General features: G+C 38.0%; 1 protein-coding gene across 6 annotated transcripts in view; it reads right to left on the bottom strand.

Moving 5' to 3' along the window:
• The window catches only part of CDC14B (cell division cycle 14B), a 50,371-nt gene that overhangs the window by 15,111 nt on the left and 13,195 nt on the right, over window positions 1-22,065 (bottom strand). For all 6 annotated transcript variants that reach the window (XM_031608198.2, XM_031608199.2, XM_031608195.2 and 3 more), the window contains exons 5-12: window positions 10,226-10,302; window positions 7,886-7,952; window positions 6,404-6,466; window positions 5,408-5,495; window positions 4,834-5,064; window positions 3,041-3,179; window positions 2,761-2,914; window positions 1,934-2,034 (exon numbers count right to left, since the gene is read on the bottom strand). In XM_031608198.2, coding sequence (XP_031464058.1) covers window positions 1,934-2,034; window positions 2,761-2,914; window positions 3,041-3,179; window positions 4,834-5,064; window positions 5,408-5,495; window positions 6,404-6,466; window positions 7,886-7,952; window positions 10,226-10,302 — 920 coding nt within the window. The remainder of the gene's footprint in view (window positions 1-1,933; window positions 2,035-2,760; window positions 2,915-3,040; window positions 3,180-4,833; window positions 5,065-5,407; window positions 5,496-6,403; window positions 6,467-7,885; window positions 7,953-10,225; window positions 10,303-22,065) is intronic.

The raw sequence follows: 22,065 nt of genomic DNA, 5'->3' as shown, positions 1-22,065 counted from the left end.
CTTCCTGCATTCAAAAATGCCAAAGCTAACTGATATTCTCTTTGCCAAAGGTATACCGTATTGCTCATTGGAATATACACAAAGCATCCATTCACAAAATCACATAAAGGTCATACAGTCATCTTCAAAAGGCTATACAGAAACCCCTTGTGACTCAAAGTAATGCTTCCAGCCCTCAAAAGACTGTAATCCTCTTGACTTCTGGTGCTCTTATTTTGCTTGCATTTTTTGTTGTAGTAGTTCTCTCTAGAGTTTCTCTCTGAAATAAAACTACATAGAGGATTTAGAAATTTCTTTTTGTTTGTTCAAACAAAATCAATTTCTCAGCAGCATTAACTACATTTTAAGATTCTGAACCAAAACAGAAAAAGGCTGAGAGCTGTTTAGGTATGGTAACTAATTCTGGTAAGGCAGCTAAACATCCCTACTGGTATTTTGGCTTAATAACAGTAACACTCTGTCATCACATTATCTCAGTACAAGCTGCATAAAATCATCTCCTGTAAGAAACAGTAAAAAGGAAATTCCACTTCCTTGTTAGTATATCACCTCCCTGTGCCAATATACATGCAGAACTATCATAGCCTAAATTACCCAGTCAACATTCATTAAAGAACATGCTGTAACTGAGACTTTTCACAAACTTTATTATATACTTAAAGTACTACATGTGAAAAAAATACTAGGAAGTACAAATGAAGGCAATACATGGCCTCAGAAAATAATGTGCAAGGTAGCTGTTTTTTACTTTACTATTTGAGTACGCTGAGGTGGGTTTTGTTTTTTTTATAATTTTTGTTTGTTTTTTTTGTATTGTCTGATTTTTCTACTTTTTAAAAAAATTTCAATTGGTACAGGCTTTGCTCTTCATATATTGTTGATTATGTGGTTGTCTGTGTAAATGATGACTGTGAACAACAGAGGTTTTTTAAATTAAAACAAAAGTCAAATTCTTACACAGCAATGTTCGAGGCTATCCAAAGACACTCTCGTAACTTTAACATATTCTGACTATGTACTTCTCACTTTCCTAAAAGTTTGATGACACTTTCTTGCCCACAATTAGCTATGAATTTTGCCTTATAATCCCTACAGAAATACAGCATAAAAAAACCAAGCTGCCTTTGGTCTACAATTCCAGTTGTGTAATATTTGCAAAAATTAACCAGCCAGAGGTCACCCTTTCTTTCCTAGCAAACAAATGAGACCTTGGATATGTCTTTCACATCTTGCATTCTCTTGCAGTTTATGTATGGGGAGCCAAAAATTTTTCCACCTACAGTTGCTGCAGTCTACAACAGATGCAAACAACAGTCGCCTACAAACTTTATTTTACAGCTGGTGTTTCATGCTTGTTTTAAATAAGGAGACTAACATCAGGTTCCAAGATAGAACAGGTCTCCTTAGAATTTATTTATTGAAATACTGCTACTACCTGCCTTTCTAAATGTCAGCCATTATCCCAAAGTCCATAGGATTTAGGGAAAGTCCCAAGGAGAAGGAAATGAAACAAAAGATTTTTCTTTCAACTATTCTTAAGCAGCTGGCCCTACTGAAAACTATGAACACACTGTATTTTAAGCAATCAAACACCACAAATCAGTCATATTCTTCCACTGCTATGCTACCACAGAAAGGAAGAAGAAATTACTAGCATACAGCATTCATAAATACTACAGGAATTTGCAGATCACAGAGGACTGGAATCAATGATCAACACAAACAGAAAAAAAGTGAATAATGCAGCTCTTCAAACAAGTTCTACTGCTTCCTTAATGCCTTCAGCAGATCTTTTAGGAAAAAGATGAATCTCAGGCTTGTTTTAAATAAGCAAAATCAGTCCTGCCAACAAATTTGTAAATGCTAAGGTAAAAATGCATGGAGAAGAGAATAAAAGCATTTCTGGTATTTATGTGTTCATAAACTGACTTACTTTAGTGGAGATGCAGCTGTAGATTTTGCCTGCCTTTTACTTTTCAGAGCACGAAGCTTATCACCTTGTGTTATACAGTCTGTTTCATCTTCATCACTGTACTGGATAAGACGGAAAAAACCCAAGATTTAAATGTACACACTTAGAAAGAATTAACTTTACTTTAGATCATAAGGTTAGAATTATCCCCAAAAGAAAGGCTGCCAGCATAAAACTGAAAGAAATTCACTTAAATAAATACAGCTCTATTTCCTGTGATGTCACATGAATTGCATGCCTCAAAACGTTCAAACATTGGAAATACATCTCAAATCACTGTTTAGGCACAATTCAACACTCACTTGCCGATTCCCGCAATTATCCACCTCTTAAAAAAAGTAGCACTTTTTTTTCTTTAAAAGTAGACAGCTTCAGAAAGTTGTATAGAAGCTGTAATTATTTCAAAGTTAAAAATAGTGAAAAACTTTTCATTCCTCCCCTCGAAACACAGAAAGTAATACAATAATTTAACTGACTATCCAAAATACACTGACAGAATTTTTGACTGCAAATTTTAAGTTCTAATATTGTTTGTTCTAGTATTTATCTAACTGCAAGATTCAACTAGGATGATAATGCTCCTACCTCACCTATGTACTGCACTTTGTTTTTCAAATCATAATTCCTGTCCATAGCATTTTTATTCCCAAACATCTTGACAGAAAAAAGGAAAAGAGAAAAAGGAATCTGATAACACAGTTTTAATGTACCCACACGTTTGTTTAGAATCTAAGAAATCCTCAACAGCATTTGCAATTTTCACAAAAACAAGATATTCAGATGGTTACCAGTTCAGTGTCGTTTTGGATGGCTCTCCTGTTTCTAATACCATTAATCGAAATATGACCTACTCCTGACAGGATTCTTGTTACACCCATTTTACAGTTTCGTCTCAACTTTGCATGGAAAAGATCTCCTTCTCTCCAAAGTTCTGGCTGTTTCCTATCATGGTAAAGAAAAATAACCCAAAAGCCAACAAATTAACAACACAAAATGTAAGGATACAACAAAAAAAGAACAAAAAGTTACAAATCTATTTTCAAAATTACTTGTAGTCAATCTACTTACTCCATTAGGAAATGCTGTTGTGGTCCGATCACTGAACCTGGTCTGTTTATCCTAATCCAGGCAATAGTTTCAGCAGCTGTCATTCGATAATGCTTCATAATATAACAGGCAATAAGTGTGCCAGTTCGTCCAAGACCAGCTGCGTAAGACAAAAAGATGGCTTTTTTTATATGATGTTTTCATCTGGAAGCTGCTGCAGCTACAGACACTGCGATTCAGACAAAAAGTTAAGTGTCTATTCTATTAGATAAACTTGTTGCTGGTAGAACTCTCTAAGTGCAACCTACCTTTTCATTTTTTTCCCTCATACATATAGTTAATAACAGGTTGTTTAAGTGTTTTTAGTATCTGCAAATATATCTATATTTACACACACACAAACAAAAGCATATAGGATGTATATACAAACAGGCATCACAAGTTTTTAGTGGAGGTATAGAACAGCTGTTCAGACAGTTCGCAAAGCACTTTAAGTGCAAATTGATCACAAACTGCAGTAACATCAGTTGCTCTTTTTTTTTGTTCCCAAGGAAAAGCTAAATTTTGCAATAAAGAAGTTTGGGTTCTTGCCACTATGAGAACTACTCTAGAAAACTTTCCTGAAGACACTAGAAATGGAACCATTTACCTTCATAAATGTGAAAAGGAAAGGAAGATAACCAGCCTTGTGGCCTGCTTGATCACTTTCTATACATATCAAATCACATTATTTCATTTAATAATCCACTGAACATCTGTGTAAAATCTTCAGTATAGTCCAACAGACAAGACAACCACACAGCATTTTTTCTGTGCCTTGCCCAGCTTTAAGAACAGGCTAGAGCATTCTACTGTTTCTCAAGAGTTACAGGAGGCTGAGGACTGTAAGGTAGTCTTGACATCATCAGCATGACAAATATCAGAGAATATCTTATTTTGAAGGAACACAAAGCATTTGTACAAAGCATTAAATATAATCAATTAAATAATATGCCTGGATTTCATATCCTGGTAGAGAATGTAAATCTACATGCATGCAATAGTCAAGAAGCTGTCCTGATCATGTCTACAGTATAATCCTATTAAATGTACAGCAAGTGAAGATCCAAAAAAAAAAAAAAAAAAAAAACGGAGCCTCGGAAGGTCGCAAGCAAATGTTTAAAAAAATACCTTTCTCCTTCAATCATTATCTGGGGTGGAAGGGAAAACAGTTGCTCCAGAACCGCAGAAATCTTTATGCCTCAGAAAGCTACATTCAAGTTATGCTGGGCATGCTCTCAATAGCTATTCCTTTTGAGTTAGACTGCCAAGGAACAGACATTCAGATACCCAGCACAGCTAGTACTGAGGGTTTCTGAGGGATAAAAATCTGTATGGTTCTGTAGGAACGCTCCAATACTTGATGACTTTTCTCAAAAAGGTCTACTGATATCTTTAAAAATTTATAACTTGGGTGTATTTAATCACGTGTTTTAAGAAATACCTTCCCAGTATTGCAAATTTCAGATCAAAAGAATCTTATGAAAGTGCTAACACTTTCTAGCAGAAAGAGATGTAAATATTGGCAAGCTTGCATCCAACAACCTCATTCTTGAAATATTAGGAAAGACTACTATGGAACTTAAAAAACGAAAAGACAAAGAGCAAAACAAAAGCACATAAAGAATGTGTGCAGGAAAGCTGCTGCTTGGCAAAGTTGTCAGTAACTAGATGTAATGGAATTACAGAATCGTAATGGCACTGTGAAAGGGACCTTAAGGTGAGAAATATCCTAGAAACTGTAACTTGTAATATAAACTGTTTGTACACTGTACCTTTGCAATGAACGGCAATAACACCTTCAGCGTTTTCACAAATACTTAGAAATGCTTTAACGATGGTATCATTAGGTATGCTTCCATCAGCAAAGAAGAGGTCAAAATGCTCAAATCCAGCATCCGTAAAACGTCTGGCATCATACATTTTTTTGTTGAGGCGTATTATAGTGGTGACCTTATGTTTCCTGAAGTATGGGAAATAAGCTTCTGGAGCATGATGGGGATAGCCTATTTGAAAAAAAAGAAAGGGGGCAGAAGGGGGAAGAAGAATGAGCTTCAAACTGCAAAATAAATGAAGACTAAAAACCAACAGATGAAAACACTTTCAAAATAAAACTTATGATAAACATAAAGAAATAGTGTAACTGAGAATGGAATTTTAAAATAATCACCTAGATTAGATGCAATTAAACCAAGCATTAAAATTTTACTGCCAGAGTTCTTATAAAAGAAACAGAGCCAAGGAAAAAACACACTATTTGAGGAACAGTTTTTAAAGCTTTTTCTTACTAGTAGCAACCAACTAAGAAAGCAGTGGGCTTGAGTCCCCAACCTCCTTTTTTAAGCATACCATTTTCAATTTTACTTCTTGAATGAGGTCCACTGAAGGCAATGAATTTGTTTGGTATTATCCAGTTAAAATCTCCATTTTCTGCTCTCTGTCAAGAGAAAATGCTTGGTTTATCATTATCCCTGTATTTTCAGGCTTTTCCTTATTGTTTCAAAATACATGCTAGATAGACGTGATGTAAAATTTTTGTAAAAGAAAGCATTAGTGACCTGCTTTTTGCTTCATCAGGAGGCTGTCACTTGTTTTTAATCTCACTCTTCTTGCTTGTATTTTCCCTTTTCTAAATTACAGTTTCAGAACAATGCCATTGATATGCTTCAGATGAAGAGCAATTTCCAATTCTAAACTTTTTATAGATTTCTAAACTATGATCTTCCTCTTTTTCATTATTTAAATAATGATTTTTTAGATTCTAAGAATACCCAATTTTCTCTTTACAGATAACTAGCAGCGTTGTAATTCTGAGAGTTTATATATTCAGACACCGAGTCCTTTATCTTCATATTAATTTCCTACACCTCAAACAGAATGTTGGGGGCTTCAAGTTTCCCAGTCCTGTCTTCTTTACTTTAAAGAATGGTATTATAATTTTGCTTTGTGTTCACAAATGCATACTTCAATTGCTTTCCAGAAACCAGTTAGACTTAGACCTGTCTGCCCTCAAGTTGACCATCGTAAGAATATGCAAGACATTTTAAAGATGGCCAAGGAACAAATTCCTGCTCCTTCATCATCTTCCAAGGCTTTAATAAAAACATGGGGAAAAAAATATTTATTTTTGTGCTGTTTTCTGCTTTTCCCCATTATGTTTGAGGCTGACTATGCTTAAATCTGACTCTTAATACTCTCTCTCTGATCACTCACCTATGTTTAATAATCACAGTTGAAAAAGGTAAAAAAGAAATGGAACATAATACTACAGACAAATAGCACATATTATAAACAATCATACTGGCATTAATAATAGCAAACTAATCAGAAGACTAATACACGTACCTCATAATGCTCATATTCATTTACATCAAATTCATCAAAATCCAGAAAACCATACTGCAAAGCCTAAAATCCAGAATACAACTTTTAACAAAAATAGCATCTTCTCAGTGAGGACAGTTAATTTCTCTTTCAGGTTACCGAATGCCTCTTATTACTTGCTCTATCTTTTCAGAAGAATTTCTTAATTCATTTGAAAAAATACACAACAGCTGAGTCTTGGTACAAAACAGGAAAAGACTGATTTGTAAATTATAATAGAAGTGAGGTTAGATGAGGAAGTCTTTCTGTTTCCACCGAATTCGTACTTTATAAGTGCGCTGTCTTTTTATTACTGCTAGTAATAAGATATGCCAAAGAGAAAAATAAGTGGCAAACATTACCTACTTAAATTATGGGTATATTCTGAAGTCTATATTCAAAGATAAATATTTTGGTGTATGGATGCTATTCTATTAAGATTCTAATACCTTCACTAGTTAAGAACTGGCTGCAGATAGACTAAGCCTACAGTTCTAAAGAGAAATCAGTGTGGTCCTTAATGCTCCTTATTATCTACAGCCATTATATTTAACACAGTATACAAATGTAAACTTTCTGGTAACTGGCAGTTTATCACTTATTAAGTCAGAAAGAGCAAATGCAGACAATCTCATAACATCACATATTCTGAATATTAAATTCAAATCGCCCCTCATACTGCATAGCCCGTTGTGGTTTTCCTTGCTGTTCACCAGTATTGAAAAGAATAGCAATTCACTCCTCTTGGCAAAGGAGCAGCCAATGTCGGAACACAGAAAAATACCTGAAAAATCTCAAAACTACAAGAAGTTGGCTTATGCAATAGAAACAACAGTATTTGGCAGAGACACTCACAATGAAAAAAAAAAAAAACAGTAATGGAGAATGGAGAGCCACAGAATTCCCCTCTTCAATATTCACATGAAAAAGAATGCATTCAAGTTCTCCTTGTTCTAAAATGACACATTAGTCACCACTGTACTGCTGTAAGACACTAGGATATAATAATTTGCGATTAAAAAAAAATCAGCTTGTAACATTGTTGCATTTATAATATTGAAGCAAAACTTCAAGTTACAATTACATACTAAAAATGCCTAAAAAGCATCAATAAACAATTCAAAACCACTTTCAAAGGCAACAGTGGATCATCTGATAAAACTGCTGGGGAGTTCTTAGGGATGAGAGGTACAAATGACTGTCCTGAAATGATTAACTAAACAGAAGTCAACATTTCCCCTTTAGAAACTTTTCTAGTTGACTACACATGGCAGAAGTTCACTTCTAGGGATGTTCCACCCAGAAGTTTTGTTACAATGCATAATACATAATAAGCTGGTAACAATCAGAAAATGTGCTGTAATTGTAACTGTAACTTATTAGCTCCTAGCTTTCAAAGGCTTCTTTTTCTGATGGGCAGCAATTAGCTGATGTTTCACGCTAAAAAAATACTGTTTAACTTACCTTGCTTATTGCATGAAAACAATCCAGCAAAGTTAGATGAAAACTGCAAGTACCAAATGAAGCATCCCTGTAACATAAGATGATCAAAACAGTAAAACTTTCCCATTTAAATCCCATTTAAATTTCTCTATATTTCTCTAAAGCAACATTAGAAGATAAATATAATTTCTAGTATAGCAAAATATTGGTTAAACAATTACTTAATTTCCCCCCCTTGTATCTCATAATAACAACACAGAAAATACTCCAGTTATATCTTTTGTTCAATGTAACATATTCAATGTGCATGTCAACAAAGAACAGAAATACGTGAAAAATAACAGAAACTCCCTATGGCAAAAACTAATGCATAAAGAACAATCACACTGTAACATACAATCTTAAAACATTTCTATCTGAAGTTCACTTTCAAAAACATCAAATTGTAATACACTGCAATTTTCTTCTTCAAATTCCATTTAAAGAAAAAAGACACTTCACAAATGCATTTTTTAATATATGGGAACAGTATCTTCTTGAAAAAACTGTCAAGATACACATTTGTATGGATATGCTAAAAGACAAGATGCATAGAATAGTTAATGGTTAAACTTGAGAAACTGGTTTTCATCACAACTCTTTCAGCTACTTTTTTCTTAAATCTTCTTGATGCAAAAATAGCATGTTCTCAGTATATAACCATTACTAGACTCCATAAGCACAGTAAAATAAGCATTCTACAGGAATACTTCAGTCACGTAAAAAATAAACAGAATCAATATCAGATGCTATTTTATCTTGTCAGAACATTCTTCATACTTCTGAAAACATGCAGCTCATCAGAATACGGGGGATCATTACTGCTACATTAAAGTAAGAAACAGACCATCTTCAAACTCAAATTGAAAGGAGGAAGAAGTTCTGAAGAACCTGAACATCTGCCTCTGCACTTTATTTCTATTCTTTTCTCCCTAATGAGTGTGAAGGTGAAAAAAAAATCTGCAGGAGACAGTGATAACAGAACACAGTTCAAATAAGTGGAAAGCATTCTCTGCATGCTGTTAAAAAGTTTTCCTCTTGGTAATGACCAGAAGTACCAACTATCCTAACTTTCTGTTATTCTGTTGAAAGGCAAAGCTTTTTGCAGAGATGAAGATGAAAGAGTAATCTGAATTCAATAGCAAGTTCTGCTGAATTCAAGAAAATGGAAAAATTCCCAGACACTTCAGCATGTTGTATGTATTATACTGGAGACTAGACATGTTTTCAGAAGTCAGTTTTCAGTAATTCTTGTTATATAACATGTATTTGCATTTTTTTCTCAGTAGAGCTGTCAAAGCAATCATCTGAGGATTTGGGCATGGTGTATGACCTGAGTGAACAGATGCTATCACGTACATCTTCAGAATTTTTAGAAACACAGGGGTCTTAAAAGAGGCCTTTTTATTTCTGGAAATATACAAAAAAGGAATTAAAAAGACAAATGGGATGATGGAAGTATGAAAGTAAAGACAGGTACTACTACACACTTTTACTATGAAGAAGTAAAGGAAATTCAAATCATCAAAAGCCCAGCCCTTGGACAGGAGCTAGAAAACACAAACAAGCAAGGACTGAATTAATCACCAGCAACCAGACAGCAAACTTCTAAAAAGTTTTCTGGCCACCCTCTTCTGCATACTGAGGCAGCCAATGGAATGTTAGTTTGATCCAACTTTTAGGAACACTCCTTTGAAGAATTTATTAAATTTTTTTCCATGCACGGTGGATCAACCTTATTTGGTAAATTAAGCTGCACAGCATAAACCACAAAGAAAAGGCTAGGATTACATTCCCTTAGGGTCAAGCAACAACAAACCAGTGGTTTAATATATTTCCTCATTGGTAAAAATAAATACTTCAAAGTTACACTAAATCACAAGAGGCTAGGTAGCATTCTTTAGGCACAAAATAGTATTTGTAGTTTGCTTCATACATTTGCTAATTGAAATAAAAATGAGTGCAAGAAGTATTGTAAGTCTTGTGTGATTACTGGAAGATATTTTGACTTTTAACTGTCAACTACTAGCATAAAAGCAATGTCAAGTGGAAAGCAATGTAGATCAAAAAGCTCAACGAAGAATATATAATATACAGTGTGGCTTCTTCACCTTTCGCACTGGTACACTTCAGAACCAGATGCCAAGCCCCCTGTTAAGTTTGCAGTCAAAATCAAGCTGTGCCCTTTTAAACTATAGCAACAACAACAACAACAGCAACAAAACAACAAAGCGAAATGGAAAAAAAAAAAAGTAGTATTGCTAAATGCTATACTCTTCTTCAAAATATCAAGCTACAGAAAGTTATAATATTATTATTTACCTGAAAGGAAGATATGAAACACTGCCAGCCAAAACAAGCTTGTACACATCTTCTGGTGATTCTTTCAGATATATTATCTGTTTTTATGGGAAAAGAGAGAAAAACTATCTTAAGATTCAAAGAAATAACTTAAAGTCACTTCTTTACTACAGAAAACATAAGTATCACGGAGTTCAAAAGCAATGCGAAAGACTGTCATGAAGAGCAAAAGAATACAAGCGTGCAACAACAAAATCAAGCAAAACAATAAAAAATATTGGTAAACCATGAACATATATTCTTAAGCAAAATGTACAGGTTTGTCAAATTTCATTTATTTTAGACTAATGTGAAGATACTGGCAAACGTATGAATTATCTGTTCTACAAAACAGTACATGTGCTCAGAAGATAAGATTAAAATAATAACTTGTAAATGTTTTGATTTTCCTACAGCAGTATATTTGCACTATTCTAAATCCCAAACTTCCTCCTTCATACTGGCGAAGCAGTGTACAGTAATTAAATCCAGATGTCATAAAGGAAAAACAATAATCCACAGTTCCAGAAGTAAAATCCTAAGAATAGAATGAATACACTTGAAACAGTCCAAATAAAACTTTTCACTCTCAAAACCTCTCAAAAAAAGATAAAAATCATGAATGCCACCTAATGACATGTATATCAATGGCCTTCCCTCATGAAATACCTGATCACTCTTGTATATCCTCTAACAGTAAGGTCTGCTTAGGAAATATTGCATAGCTCTTTTATTATGCAAATCACATCTTCCAGTAATCAAGAAATATCCCTCACGTGGCCAGGAGAAAATAACTGTTAATAACAAAGCAGTCATTATCAGGTTCAATAATTTCATCTTAATATTTTTTCTTTAGAACTGCATTAACTAAGCATTAAAACACTTCAGGAAGTTACTGTTTCATTAAAGTTCCATGAATTTATTTACACCTCCTAAATAAATGAATTTTTTTGTTACAGTTTTTCTTTTATGTAGAAATCCTCATAAGTACTAATTAAATATCTACCTATGACTAGGATACAGGACTTGAAAGTATACTAAATAAACTTGCAGATGACACTAAACTGGGAGGAGTGGTTGAATCCCTCGAGGGTAGAGGGGTGTCCTGCAGAGATCTTGCTAAATCTGAGGGCTGGACAATCACCATAAGTGGAACAGGTGCTGACTTCTGCAGCTGGGATAGGGAAATCCAAGATATATATTCAGACTGGAATGAGGAGAGCAGCCCCACATGTAAGGATCTGAAGGCTATGGCTGACAGCAAGTTGTACATGAGGCAGCAGTGTGTCCTGGCAGCCCAAGGGTCCAAATGTACCTGGGGTGCACCAGGCCCAGTACCGCCAGCTGGCGAGGGGAGGGGCTGTCCTGTGCTGTGCAGCCTCACCTCCAGCACCAGGTGCAGCTTTGGGTGCCACAACACAAGAAACACATAAAACTATTAGTGAGTGTTCAAAGGACGACTATGAATGATGGCAAGGGGTCTCAGGGCAAGTGGTACAAGGAACCAGCTGAGGTCTCTGCATGCATTCAGCCCAGAGCAGGGCAGGCTGAGGGGAGGCCTGATGGCAGCTGCAGCTCCTCACAGAGAGCGGAGGGGCAGCGCTGAGATCTGCCGGGCCGAGGGAACGGCATGGAGCTGTGTCAGGGGAGGGGCAGCTGGGGGTTAGGGACAGTTCTGCACTTGCATGGAGCAGGCTGTGCAGGACAGTGGGCACGGCCCCTGGCTGCTGGAGTTCAAGGAGTTAGGGGTAAAAGCATCCTAGCCCAGGAACTGGCGGGCCTCAATGAAAGGTCTTCAAACTAGATAAGAAGGGGAAGGGGACAAAATGAGGGCCGCTGAGGTTGAGTGGGTAGTTCGAGGCTCAAAACAGAGCTTGATGGGTGATGAGGGTGGAATTCGAAGGGATGGACTGTAGCAGGGGGATGCTGCTTCCCTAAAGTGTCTGTACACTAATGTGCGCAGTATGGGAAATAAACAGGAAGAGTTGGAGGTCTGTGTGTGGTCACGTGGCTACGATCTCATTGCAATCACAGAGACGTGGTGGGACAGATTGCATGACTGGAATGCTGTCATGGAGGACTATGTGCTTTTTAGGAAAGATCGGCTGGCGAGGCAGGGTGGTGGAGTTGCTCTTTACGTGAGAGAGCAGCTAGAACGTACTGAACTCCCCCTGGGGGACATGATATAGCAGTGGAGAGCTTGTGGGTGAGTTAGAAGGTAAGGGGGCCTGTGGGAGCTGGTCTGCATTTAAACAGGTCTTCTTCCAAGCTCAGGAAACCAGGAAAGGTTGGCAGGAGACCTGCATGGATGAGCAAGGAGCTCGTGCACAAACTCAAAGGGAAGAAGAAGGTCCATGAAATGTGGAAAAAGGGTCTGACTGCTTGGGAAGAATACAGAAATGTTGTCAGGGCCTGCAGGGATGCGACGAGGAAGGCTAAAGCCCGCCTGGAATTGAATCTGGCAAAGGTGATAAAGGATAATAAAAAAGGCTTTTTAAAGTATGTTAACAGTAAAAGGAAGACTAGGGAGAATGTGGCTCCCCTACTAAGTGAGAGGGATGTTCTGGTAACAGGGGATGCTGAGAAGGCGGAGATACTTTGCTTCTGTCTTCAGTGAAAAAGCTCTCCTTCTGGAATCCTAGACCCTGGAGGTTAGTGAGAGGGTCTGGGGAATGGAAGACTTCCCTTTAGTCAGGGAAGAGGCGGTCTGAGAGCGCCTAGGCAACACCAGTGTTCATAAATCCATGGGACCCGATGGGATGCATCCACAGGTGCTGAGGGAGCCGGCAGAGGTGACTGCTGAACCGCTTTCTGTCATCTTTTAGAGGTCTTGGAGAATGGGGGAGATACCTGAAGACTGGAGGATAGCCAATGTCACTCCCATCTTCAAAAAGGGCAGGAAGGAAGATCCAGGTAATTACAGGCCAGTGAGCCCCACCTCCGTCCCTGGAAAGGTGATGGAACAGCTTGTGCTGGATGCCATCTCCAGACAGCTGAAGAAAAGATTATCAGGAGTAGTCAGCATGGGTTCACCAGGGGAAGGTCATGCTTGACCAACCTGGTAGCCTTCTATGATGTTGTCACTGGCTGGGTGGATGGGGGGAGAGCAGTGGATGCAGTCTACCTTGATTTCAGCAAGGCATTTGATACTGTCTCCCACGACATCCTTATAGCAAAGCTGAGGAAGTGTGGGATGGATGAGTGGACAGTGAGGTGGGTTGAGAATTGGCTGACTGGCAGAGCACAGAGGGTTGTTGTTGGCAGTGCAGAGTCTGGTTGGAGACCTGTAACTAGCAGTGTTCCTTAGGGGTCGTGCTGGGTCCAGTCTTGTTCAACATCTTCATCAATGATCTTGATGAGGAGATAGTGGCCACCCTCAGCAAGTTTGCTGATAATACAAAGTTGGGAGGATTGGCTGACACGCCCGAAGGCTGTGCTGCCATTCAGCAAGACCTGGACAGGCTGGAGAGCTGGGCAGTAAGAAAACAGATGAGGTTTAACAAAAGCAAGTGTAGAGTCTTGCACCTAGGGAGGAATAATTGCATGCACCGGTACAGGTTGGGGGATGACCTGCTGGAGAGGAGCTCTGCGGAGAGGGACCTGGGTGTCCTGGTGGACGACAGGTTGGCCATGAGCCAGCAGTGTGCCCTTGTGGCCAAGAGGGCCAACGGCATTCTGGGGTGCATTAAAAAGAGCGTGGCCAGCAGGTCAAGGGAGGAGATCCTCCCCCTCTACTCTGACCTGGTAAGGCCTCATCTGGAGTACTGTGTCCAGTTCTGGGCTCCCCAGTACAAAAAAGACAGGGATCTCTTGGAAAGAGTCCAGCGGAGGGCCACAAAGATGGTGAAGGGCCTGGAGCATCTCCCCTATGAAGAAAGGCTAAGTGAACTGGGTCTGTTTAGCCTTGAGAAAAGAAGACTAAGAGGGGACCTGATCCAGGTCTATAAATATCTAAGGTGTGGGGGGCAGAGCGGCGAGGCCAGACTCTTTTCAGCAGTGTGTGGAGACAGGACAAGGCCAGAAACCGGAGCATAGGAAGTTCCGCACAAATGTGCACAAGAACTTCTTTACGGTGAGGTGATGGAGCACTGGAACAGGCTGCCCAGGGAGGTTGTGGAGTCTCCTCCGGAGATATTCAAGACCCGCCTGGACGCCTACCTCTGCGATCTGGTGTAGGGAACCTGCTTTGGCAGGGGGGTTGGACTCGATGATCTCTGGAGGTCCCTTCCAACCCCTACAATTCTGTGACTCTGTGTATTTGGACATCAGTCCCACGTATAAGGTTTAGATTTTGGGTGCTGCTGGGATGAGCCAGGGGTTGGACTCAATGGTCTTTGTGGGTGCTTTCCAATTCAGGAAGGATATCCCATGACTTTATGATTTGAATTACCCACAAAAAATGTACATAATTTTTGCTCTTAGGGTTTTTTGTTGTTGTTGCTGTTGTTTTGTTTTTTTTTTTTTTTAAGTTGGCATTGCTATACAGATTTCTTTCTTTTTGCTGCTGCAAAATCAATTTGAACAAATGGTCTAATTTTATGTTGGCAACATCTTCTCTACACACACGCATGCACACACACACACAAGCATTCCTGAGAATCAGAATGGGAGGTGGAAGAGATATTGCCAAAAAAATAAAAGCTTGAAATATATTTTCAACAGTGCTGCCAGGCTGGATAATACAGAGCAATTCTTGTACAACAGGCAAACAGAAAGACAGTTAACTTTAGCTAATTCTTTAAGCACCTGTAGCTCAAAGGAAAAGGACTCCTCTCACATTTCAATGGAGCTTTTACCATCTTCTTGAATAATACAGGCTTCAGTACAAAAGCACGTTTGCAAATGTAACAGCAGCAAAAGGAAGTTTTTGTTGCCGTAAAAGACATGTTACAATAAATTAAGTCTAGATGACACCACATGATATTGAAACAGGTTAGTCCTTAATTCTGAAAGGACATTACTAGTGAAGAAGCACATCTGAGTGGATATTCCTCGACATAGTTACATGAACATTCACCACAGACAAGCACATTTAAGAAAGCCAAAGTGATTTTCTAATGAAAAATTCTGAGTACTGGAATATCTACCATCGCTCAGTACATACCAAAAAAAAAAAAAAAAAAAAAACACTGCAAGGAGATGGCATTCTTTAGTGTGCATATGAAACAATATATAGTACATTCACTGAAGGAAGCCCTTTGATAGAGTTAGATCTCTTAAAATTTTCTAGAACAAAAGCAGATTGTGGTACATTCTGGCTGCGATCGCATATGTAAGATGTGATGTGTGGAACAGTTTCAGAGACAACAGTGGATGAAACTGTTGGATGGAGTTCTTGGTGAAAAGTGGTTTACAAAAAACTTCAGGTTAGTAGGAGGATATCTGGGCATATTTCAAAACGATAAATGGCATATTTCAAAACGAAGAATAGCATTCAATCTTTACTGTTAATGGGAAAGACTAGAAACTGAAACTTCATTCATAAGGAAAGCATCCCAGCAGTAACACAACACAAGAAGCTATGACAACAGAAGTGGAAACCAGATATTTTCTGGCAGTTTAAGATCACAAGAGAATTCCAGCAGGAAATCTTGGATGTGTGGAAGGCCAGATCAAAGATGAATCACTGACTGGATTCAGGTTGCTAGTGGACAAGGTTCCAAACATATGTAGGCTCTTCTGAAAGCAATGTCTTTTATTATTTCCATGGAAACCATAACAGATGCAAAGAGCACAATAACACTATTTGATACAGCAAATTCTCATCTACATAACTCCTTTTTTCAACACTTTTCAATGCACTTTCATCAGCAACGAACAATGCATGCCATACTTGTAAAAATCTACATCTGTACTATCACTTATAGTCAGTACTGAAATATATCACCCACTGCCTCACTGTGCTCACATCCAGTGTTTGGTCTCCTTGTTCAACAAGTATCAATGAATGTCAATGGATGCTATTTTTATAGCATGGAGAAATTCAATGATACCCCTTTGCTTCACATGCACTTCCACATCAGATGCCATTCTGTCAGACCGCCCCTCTGCTGCCATCTGTCACGTGACAATGAAATGTAATGAAAGTTGGGAAAGTTCAGCTTCTACAGCCATAATATTAACATCCACCTCCGACACTGTGAGCCAACATAATCAAACAAGAAGCATTAATTTTGAAGCAGTCTTCATATTAAGTGACTGTAGGTGGGACTAAAGAAGTGAGAGATGGAGCAGCCAAGCACAGGGAAGCAGCAGAGATCAAAGCAACAGAGGCCACATCTGTGTTAGGATGTGTGTGAACTAGCATAAATGCATCTGTAGACTGAAAGCTGGCAATGAAGTGCTGACATCTGTACTGTAGACTTCCAAAATTTTATTCATTTATTTATTTTAACTTCACACTAGTCCTATTCTGATCCTATGGAATGGACACTGATTAGCTGTTGGGACTGCTCATAAGACTGCTCTATGAAGTGAACTAAAATGCACTGACCTAGGGTTTAAGGAAAGATTCACTTCAAACACACACTCCTTATACAAATCTAAACTTTACTAGACACACTGAGAAATACCTCATAGTTCAAGGCCAGTGGCAGCTACTTTTTCTGACTAGGAGGAGGTCACTAAAACCTTAAAGACGAATTATTTCACTGGAATTATGTGAAAGGCAGTAAATTAGAGAAGGAGTAGAAGTAATTAGAGTGATCTGGGGCAGACAGGATTTTGAAGTAAGAAGAGTTTTACAAGGCACTCAGCAGAACTGAAGTTTCAGAAAAAGATGAAAATGTGAATGTTGAACTGACAAATACGAAAACAAAGATATTTATAGATACGTTTGTAAACTAACAAGTGTGTACAAGGAGGAGGACACAAAATGGGAGAAGACATGCCTCTAGAAATATACAACACTTAAAACCAGTCTGACTACATGCTGGATCTAAACTTGACTACTTACATTTCCGCAGGATTACAGAAATTTTCACATACAAAGCTGTTTTTTGAAACAAATGCTCATAAATCAACCACCATGTTCAATGGAAAGATGTGCGAGTATAAATTTTAAGCAATTAAATTACCTGTTGTATAGTAGAAACTAACGTTTTCTGGGTACTTTCATGTATTATTGTACATACAAACAGAGAAAAGTTTATTAAAATTTTACAGTCATATCTCAAGGGGCTCTCTTTCCTTAGGCCAAGCATCCAAAACAAGCAGCTTTTAAAAAGAAACTTGAAAATTCTGCTTTGTGAAGATCTGAAAGAAAGCATGCAAAAGTACAGCTGCATTGGTTTTAATGCTTTTCTACAATCTCATACAAGTGCAGACGCATGTACATACATGCCTACATACAAGCACATGCAAAGACTTAAAGCCTTTACAAATCCTTTTCTTAAATATATTCAAGAAAATTATTATAATAAAGAACTGACATCTTTCACAATAACACATTGTTTTTTCATCCTGTATAAGCATTTATGTACTACTTCTTTAGAAATTCATTTTCTTTATGCACACAAAAAATATATCCTACTAAGCCTCAAAATAAAGCCAGGAATTTGCCATTAAGGTTGAACCATTAACATTGCTCTAATCATCCTTTTCATTTAGGACATCTGTTTCTAATTAAAGGACTGGATATAGCTCTGTGAATGGTCAAGAGCTATCCAAGCATTGCATACTCTCAAGCACTGCTCCTGCCAATATTGCCATCTAGTCCAACAGCCACTAGAATGTTCGTTCAATGAAATGGAAAAGCTTGTAGGACTAGGCTACTGAACACACAAGATTTGATTACTCAAGAACTCTTATCTGATTTATACTACTATTTTCAAACCAGTCCTATTTTAAGCAAACAGGTCTTCTAGTTCACTGTTGCTCCTACAGAAACACTATTCACAATCAAAAGTATTCCTGGTAGAAAAGAGGCACCTTAATCCCCGCAACACCAAGTTTTAGTGTCCTAAACAAGAGTTACCATGCAAAAGAGTAATACTGCACCCAAGGCAGAATACATCTGGTAATAAACATACCTCATATACTTTGTTGCTTTTTAGGAAAAATTAAAAAAGCTATTTGAATAAGCTTTACTGTTAGAAATCATATTAACTCAAGTCTGCAAACAGCTCTTTAAATTCATGTTGATGATGTGCTTGATAACCAACTTTGTTCTCCTGATCAGCCCTTAAGTGAAATCGTAATCTTACGTATCTACGTAAGGTTCTGCCCTCACCACACATTTTATCTCACTGACTTAAAAGGAAAACAACGATAAGATTCAAATTCAACTGCTTACAAGCATATTTTATGTGATGCAATGTCACATAAAATGTCACTCACTTAATATAATCTGAACCACTGTAAACTACAAATAAAAACAAATCACCTACTTCAGAACAAACACTGTTACTGCTGTGTGACCAAATATAACCAAAAGCTGGCACACATACATAATTTTACTATAAAAGTATCAAATGTTGTTATTAAAACCTAAACTGAACATAATAGACAGTTAATACATTAAACTTTCTAGCAATATTTCATAGAAGAAAAGGTTACAAATTAAAACATAAATATATTAGAAAACTCCTGTATGAAGGTGTACTGTACGAAAGAAATGCACATGTAGCCAACTACCCTTTTATTAGCATAAACACAGCTGTCAAGTAGATAGAAACCTCCAATCATTTTTAAAACAGGCTGAGAGGGGCACATAAAGCCCTTCTAACTGGAAACATCAGTACTTCATAACAGCTAAGAAAGTAAACTAATACTACTATAGCAATGAACCCCCAAAGAGCAACCCTATGCAGAAATGCAGCCTGGAATGAACACAGTAAGGAAGAACCTAGTAGAAAAAGCAAGAAAAACTGTTATTATGAAAACTAATCATGATTTCCAAAATACTATTCTGATGAGGTAAGTTTTTAGAGGTCTTGAACACAGAAAAAGACTTAAGGCAACTTTTGCTTGTCTGAAATACCAGTACTTCTTTGTTCATCTTCTCTCTGCCATTCAATTGACAAGCATAAACTTTCTTCACCAAAAAGTAGCTGAGAGTGAGCACAGTTTACCCATCTCTAATTTGAGCACTGTACCTGTTACCCATTTACTACCACTCAGCTTGGACCACTAAACAGATTCACTTCATTTTCTATGTCTTAGCCAGAGATAATTTTGCAAGTTTCACAGTAAAAGCAGCTCAACATCATGTAGGCTGGTGTTAACTGCTTCTACAACTCCCATCTCTTACCCCACGTTAGGCCTACAGTTAGGAAGGCCACCATCAAACTGGAAAGGCAAAAACAGTACTATGGATCAAAACGGATGAAGGAAACACTGCTTACCCTGAAGAAAGAAGATCAGAAAATAGACAAAGCACAGAGATGAGTCCTGGAGAAGGTGACCTGAATTACAGCAGTTCATGGGGCAGTAGCCCCAGAGGGTCGCCCTCCAAGTACATAATTAGTGCCAGGCCTGAGAAAAGAAAGACTGTTACTAAGTTAATGCAGTTAAGGGGAGAGGGGGGAATTGGGTGGTCAATGCACAGAGTACATTTTCTTTCTTAATATAGAAGGGGCAATGGTGGAAGAAGCAGACTTTCCTCACCCACAGCCAAGTCCTGGTGAAAATCAAGAGAAGCCACTGTAGATATCAACTCAGAAGATCACTGCTGCTTTGGTAGAGTGGTAAGACCTGAACAGCGCAGACAGCTTACAAGGAAAAGCAGTGAAGAGGTGAAGAGCAAACGTTTTTTTTTTTCCCCTCCCATCTTTCCCCTCACCCTATCCACCCCAAATAATTTGTGGCCATTCAACTCCAACTAACCAAATGTGGCTATGTTTTGTGTGGCTGAATGTATACATGGAATATTATTCCCATTATGCAACATACCATACATTAAAATAGAACAAAATACAAAAATATGAGGGCTGCTCCAAAAGTAATGCCTCCAATTGGATTACGTTGGCCCACAGTGTTGGAGGCAGATGGTGGTATGGCAGTAGAGGCTGAACCTTTTCACCAATTTTCCATTATATTTTGTTGCCAGGCAGCAAAGGCAAGTCTGACAAAATGGCATCTGACACAGAAATGCATATGAAGCAAATGGGTGCCACTGAATTCTTCCAGGCAGAAAAAAATAATACCCACTGACATACACTGACACTTGCTGAATGCTTAAGGAGACCGAACAGTGGATGTGATCACAAAGAAGTGGTAGGTCGTATGTACCAGCAGTGGCAACAGCGACATTCTAGACAGCCATGCACAGCTGTGACACCATGAAATGAAGAGCATCTTGCTTGGCTCATCCATGCTAATCAGCAGGTTACAACCAATGAACTGTGTAAGGAGCTGAATATTAGCTTCAATGCATTGGAAATAATGGTGGCAGAGTTAAAATACTGCCAAGTTTGGACCAGGTGGTTCCCACGACTGCTCACACAGGAACAGAAATAATACTGTATGCAAGTCTGTCAGGACCCATTTAACCAATATGAGGCTGAAATGACAGTTTCCAGGATTGGCATCATTACTGGTGACAAGAAGTAGTATCCCCACTACAAGTTACAGTGAAAACAGCAGCCCATGCAGTAATGCAGTGGCTTTCCAGGGAGTGAATTTCCCACTCAAGAAAAGGTTCAAGATGAAGTCCTCAGCAGACAAAGTGATGTGCACTGTCCTTTGGGATAGGAAGGGGCTATCCTTCTGGATTTCCTGGAACCTGGACAAACCAGCAACTCTGAGATACTGACTAAGCTGAAGGCTCAAAATTCCAAAGAAGAAGACATGATCATGCTAGGCCCACATCTGTATGAAGACCATGGAGCACACTGCTAATCTTGACTAGACTGCCCTACTATATACTCACTGGATGGTCCTAATTCGGTACCTTCTGATTTTCATCTGTTTGGGATGATGAAAGTTGGACTGTATAGGCAACTATATTGAAAAAATATGTTTTGTAGCTGAGAATTTGCACTATCAAATAGTGTTGTGCTCTTTGAATCTGTTGTAGTTTCCACGGAAAGAAATAGGAGGCATTACTTTTAGAGTGACCTACATAGATGAAAGATGAACAGTATGAACTAAGATCTAAACTATTAATATTTACGCTAAAATATCCTAAAAGCTACATATGTAACAGTGTACTGGAAACTCTGTTCTTCATCTGTAAACTCTTGATACACTGAAGAGCCCTGTAGCTTGAGTTAGGCTGTGCTGTCACATCGAAGTACACCTGGAAAGAAGCAGCAGATACAGGAGGGGAAAGAAAAAAGCGTGTAGTCTGGATGACCCCTTCAGAAACTATCTCCACTAAAGAGGAAAGAGACAAGTTAGATGAAGATGGGAAATGTGGGAACGTTATAAAACACCAACTGTGAGGAAGAGACTGGGAACAGACTTAGTTTGTAAACTAGAACACTAACAACTGCCCTTTCACTTCACCACAGTTAATGAAGATCTTTGTAATTGCAATATTTGTCAAAATGAGCACATCTGCACACAGTTAATATACACATACATACGTATTTAAACAAAAGATGCTGAATGGTAAATCATGCCAACATACTGCAATTCCTATAAACAGAACTTAAATAACTCTGTTTAAGAATTCTAACTTCAGGTTCATGAGCCTTTAAAAGACAGACTTTTAAATTGCTAGTATAAAAATACTGAAAGCTTATGAAGACATGCAAGTAGACACAGTTACATACAGTTCATTATAGTTGTAATGCATTTATGTGTTTAAAAAAAAAAAAAAAGAGTATAAAAAACAAACAAACTTACTGCATCTGTGCTATTCTTAAATGCTGGTAGCC

This window comes from Phasianus colchicus, chromosome Z (assembly GCF_987193195.1).
Source record: "Phasianus colchicus chromosome Z, bPhaCol1.hap1.1, whole genome shotgun sequence".
NCBI lineage: Eukaryota > Metazoa > Chordata > Aves > Galliformes > Phasianidae > Phasianus > Phasianus colchicus.
This window is presented reverse-complemented; position numbering and strand designations above follow the sequence as displayed.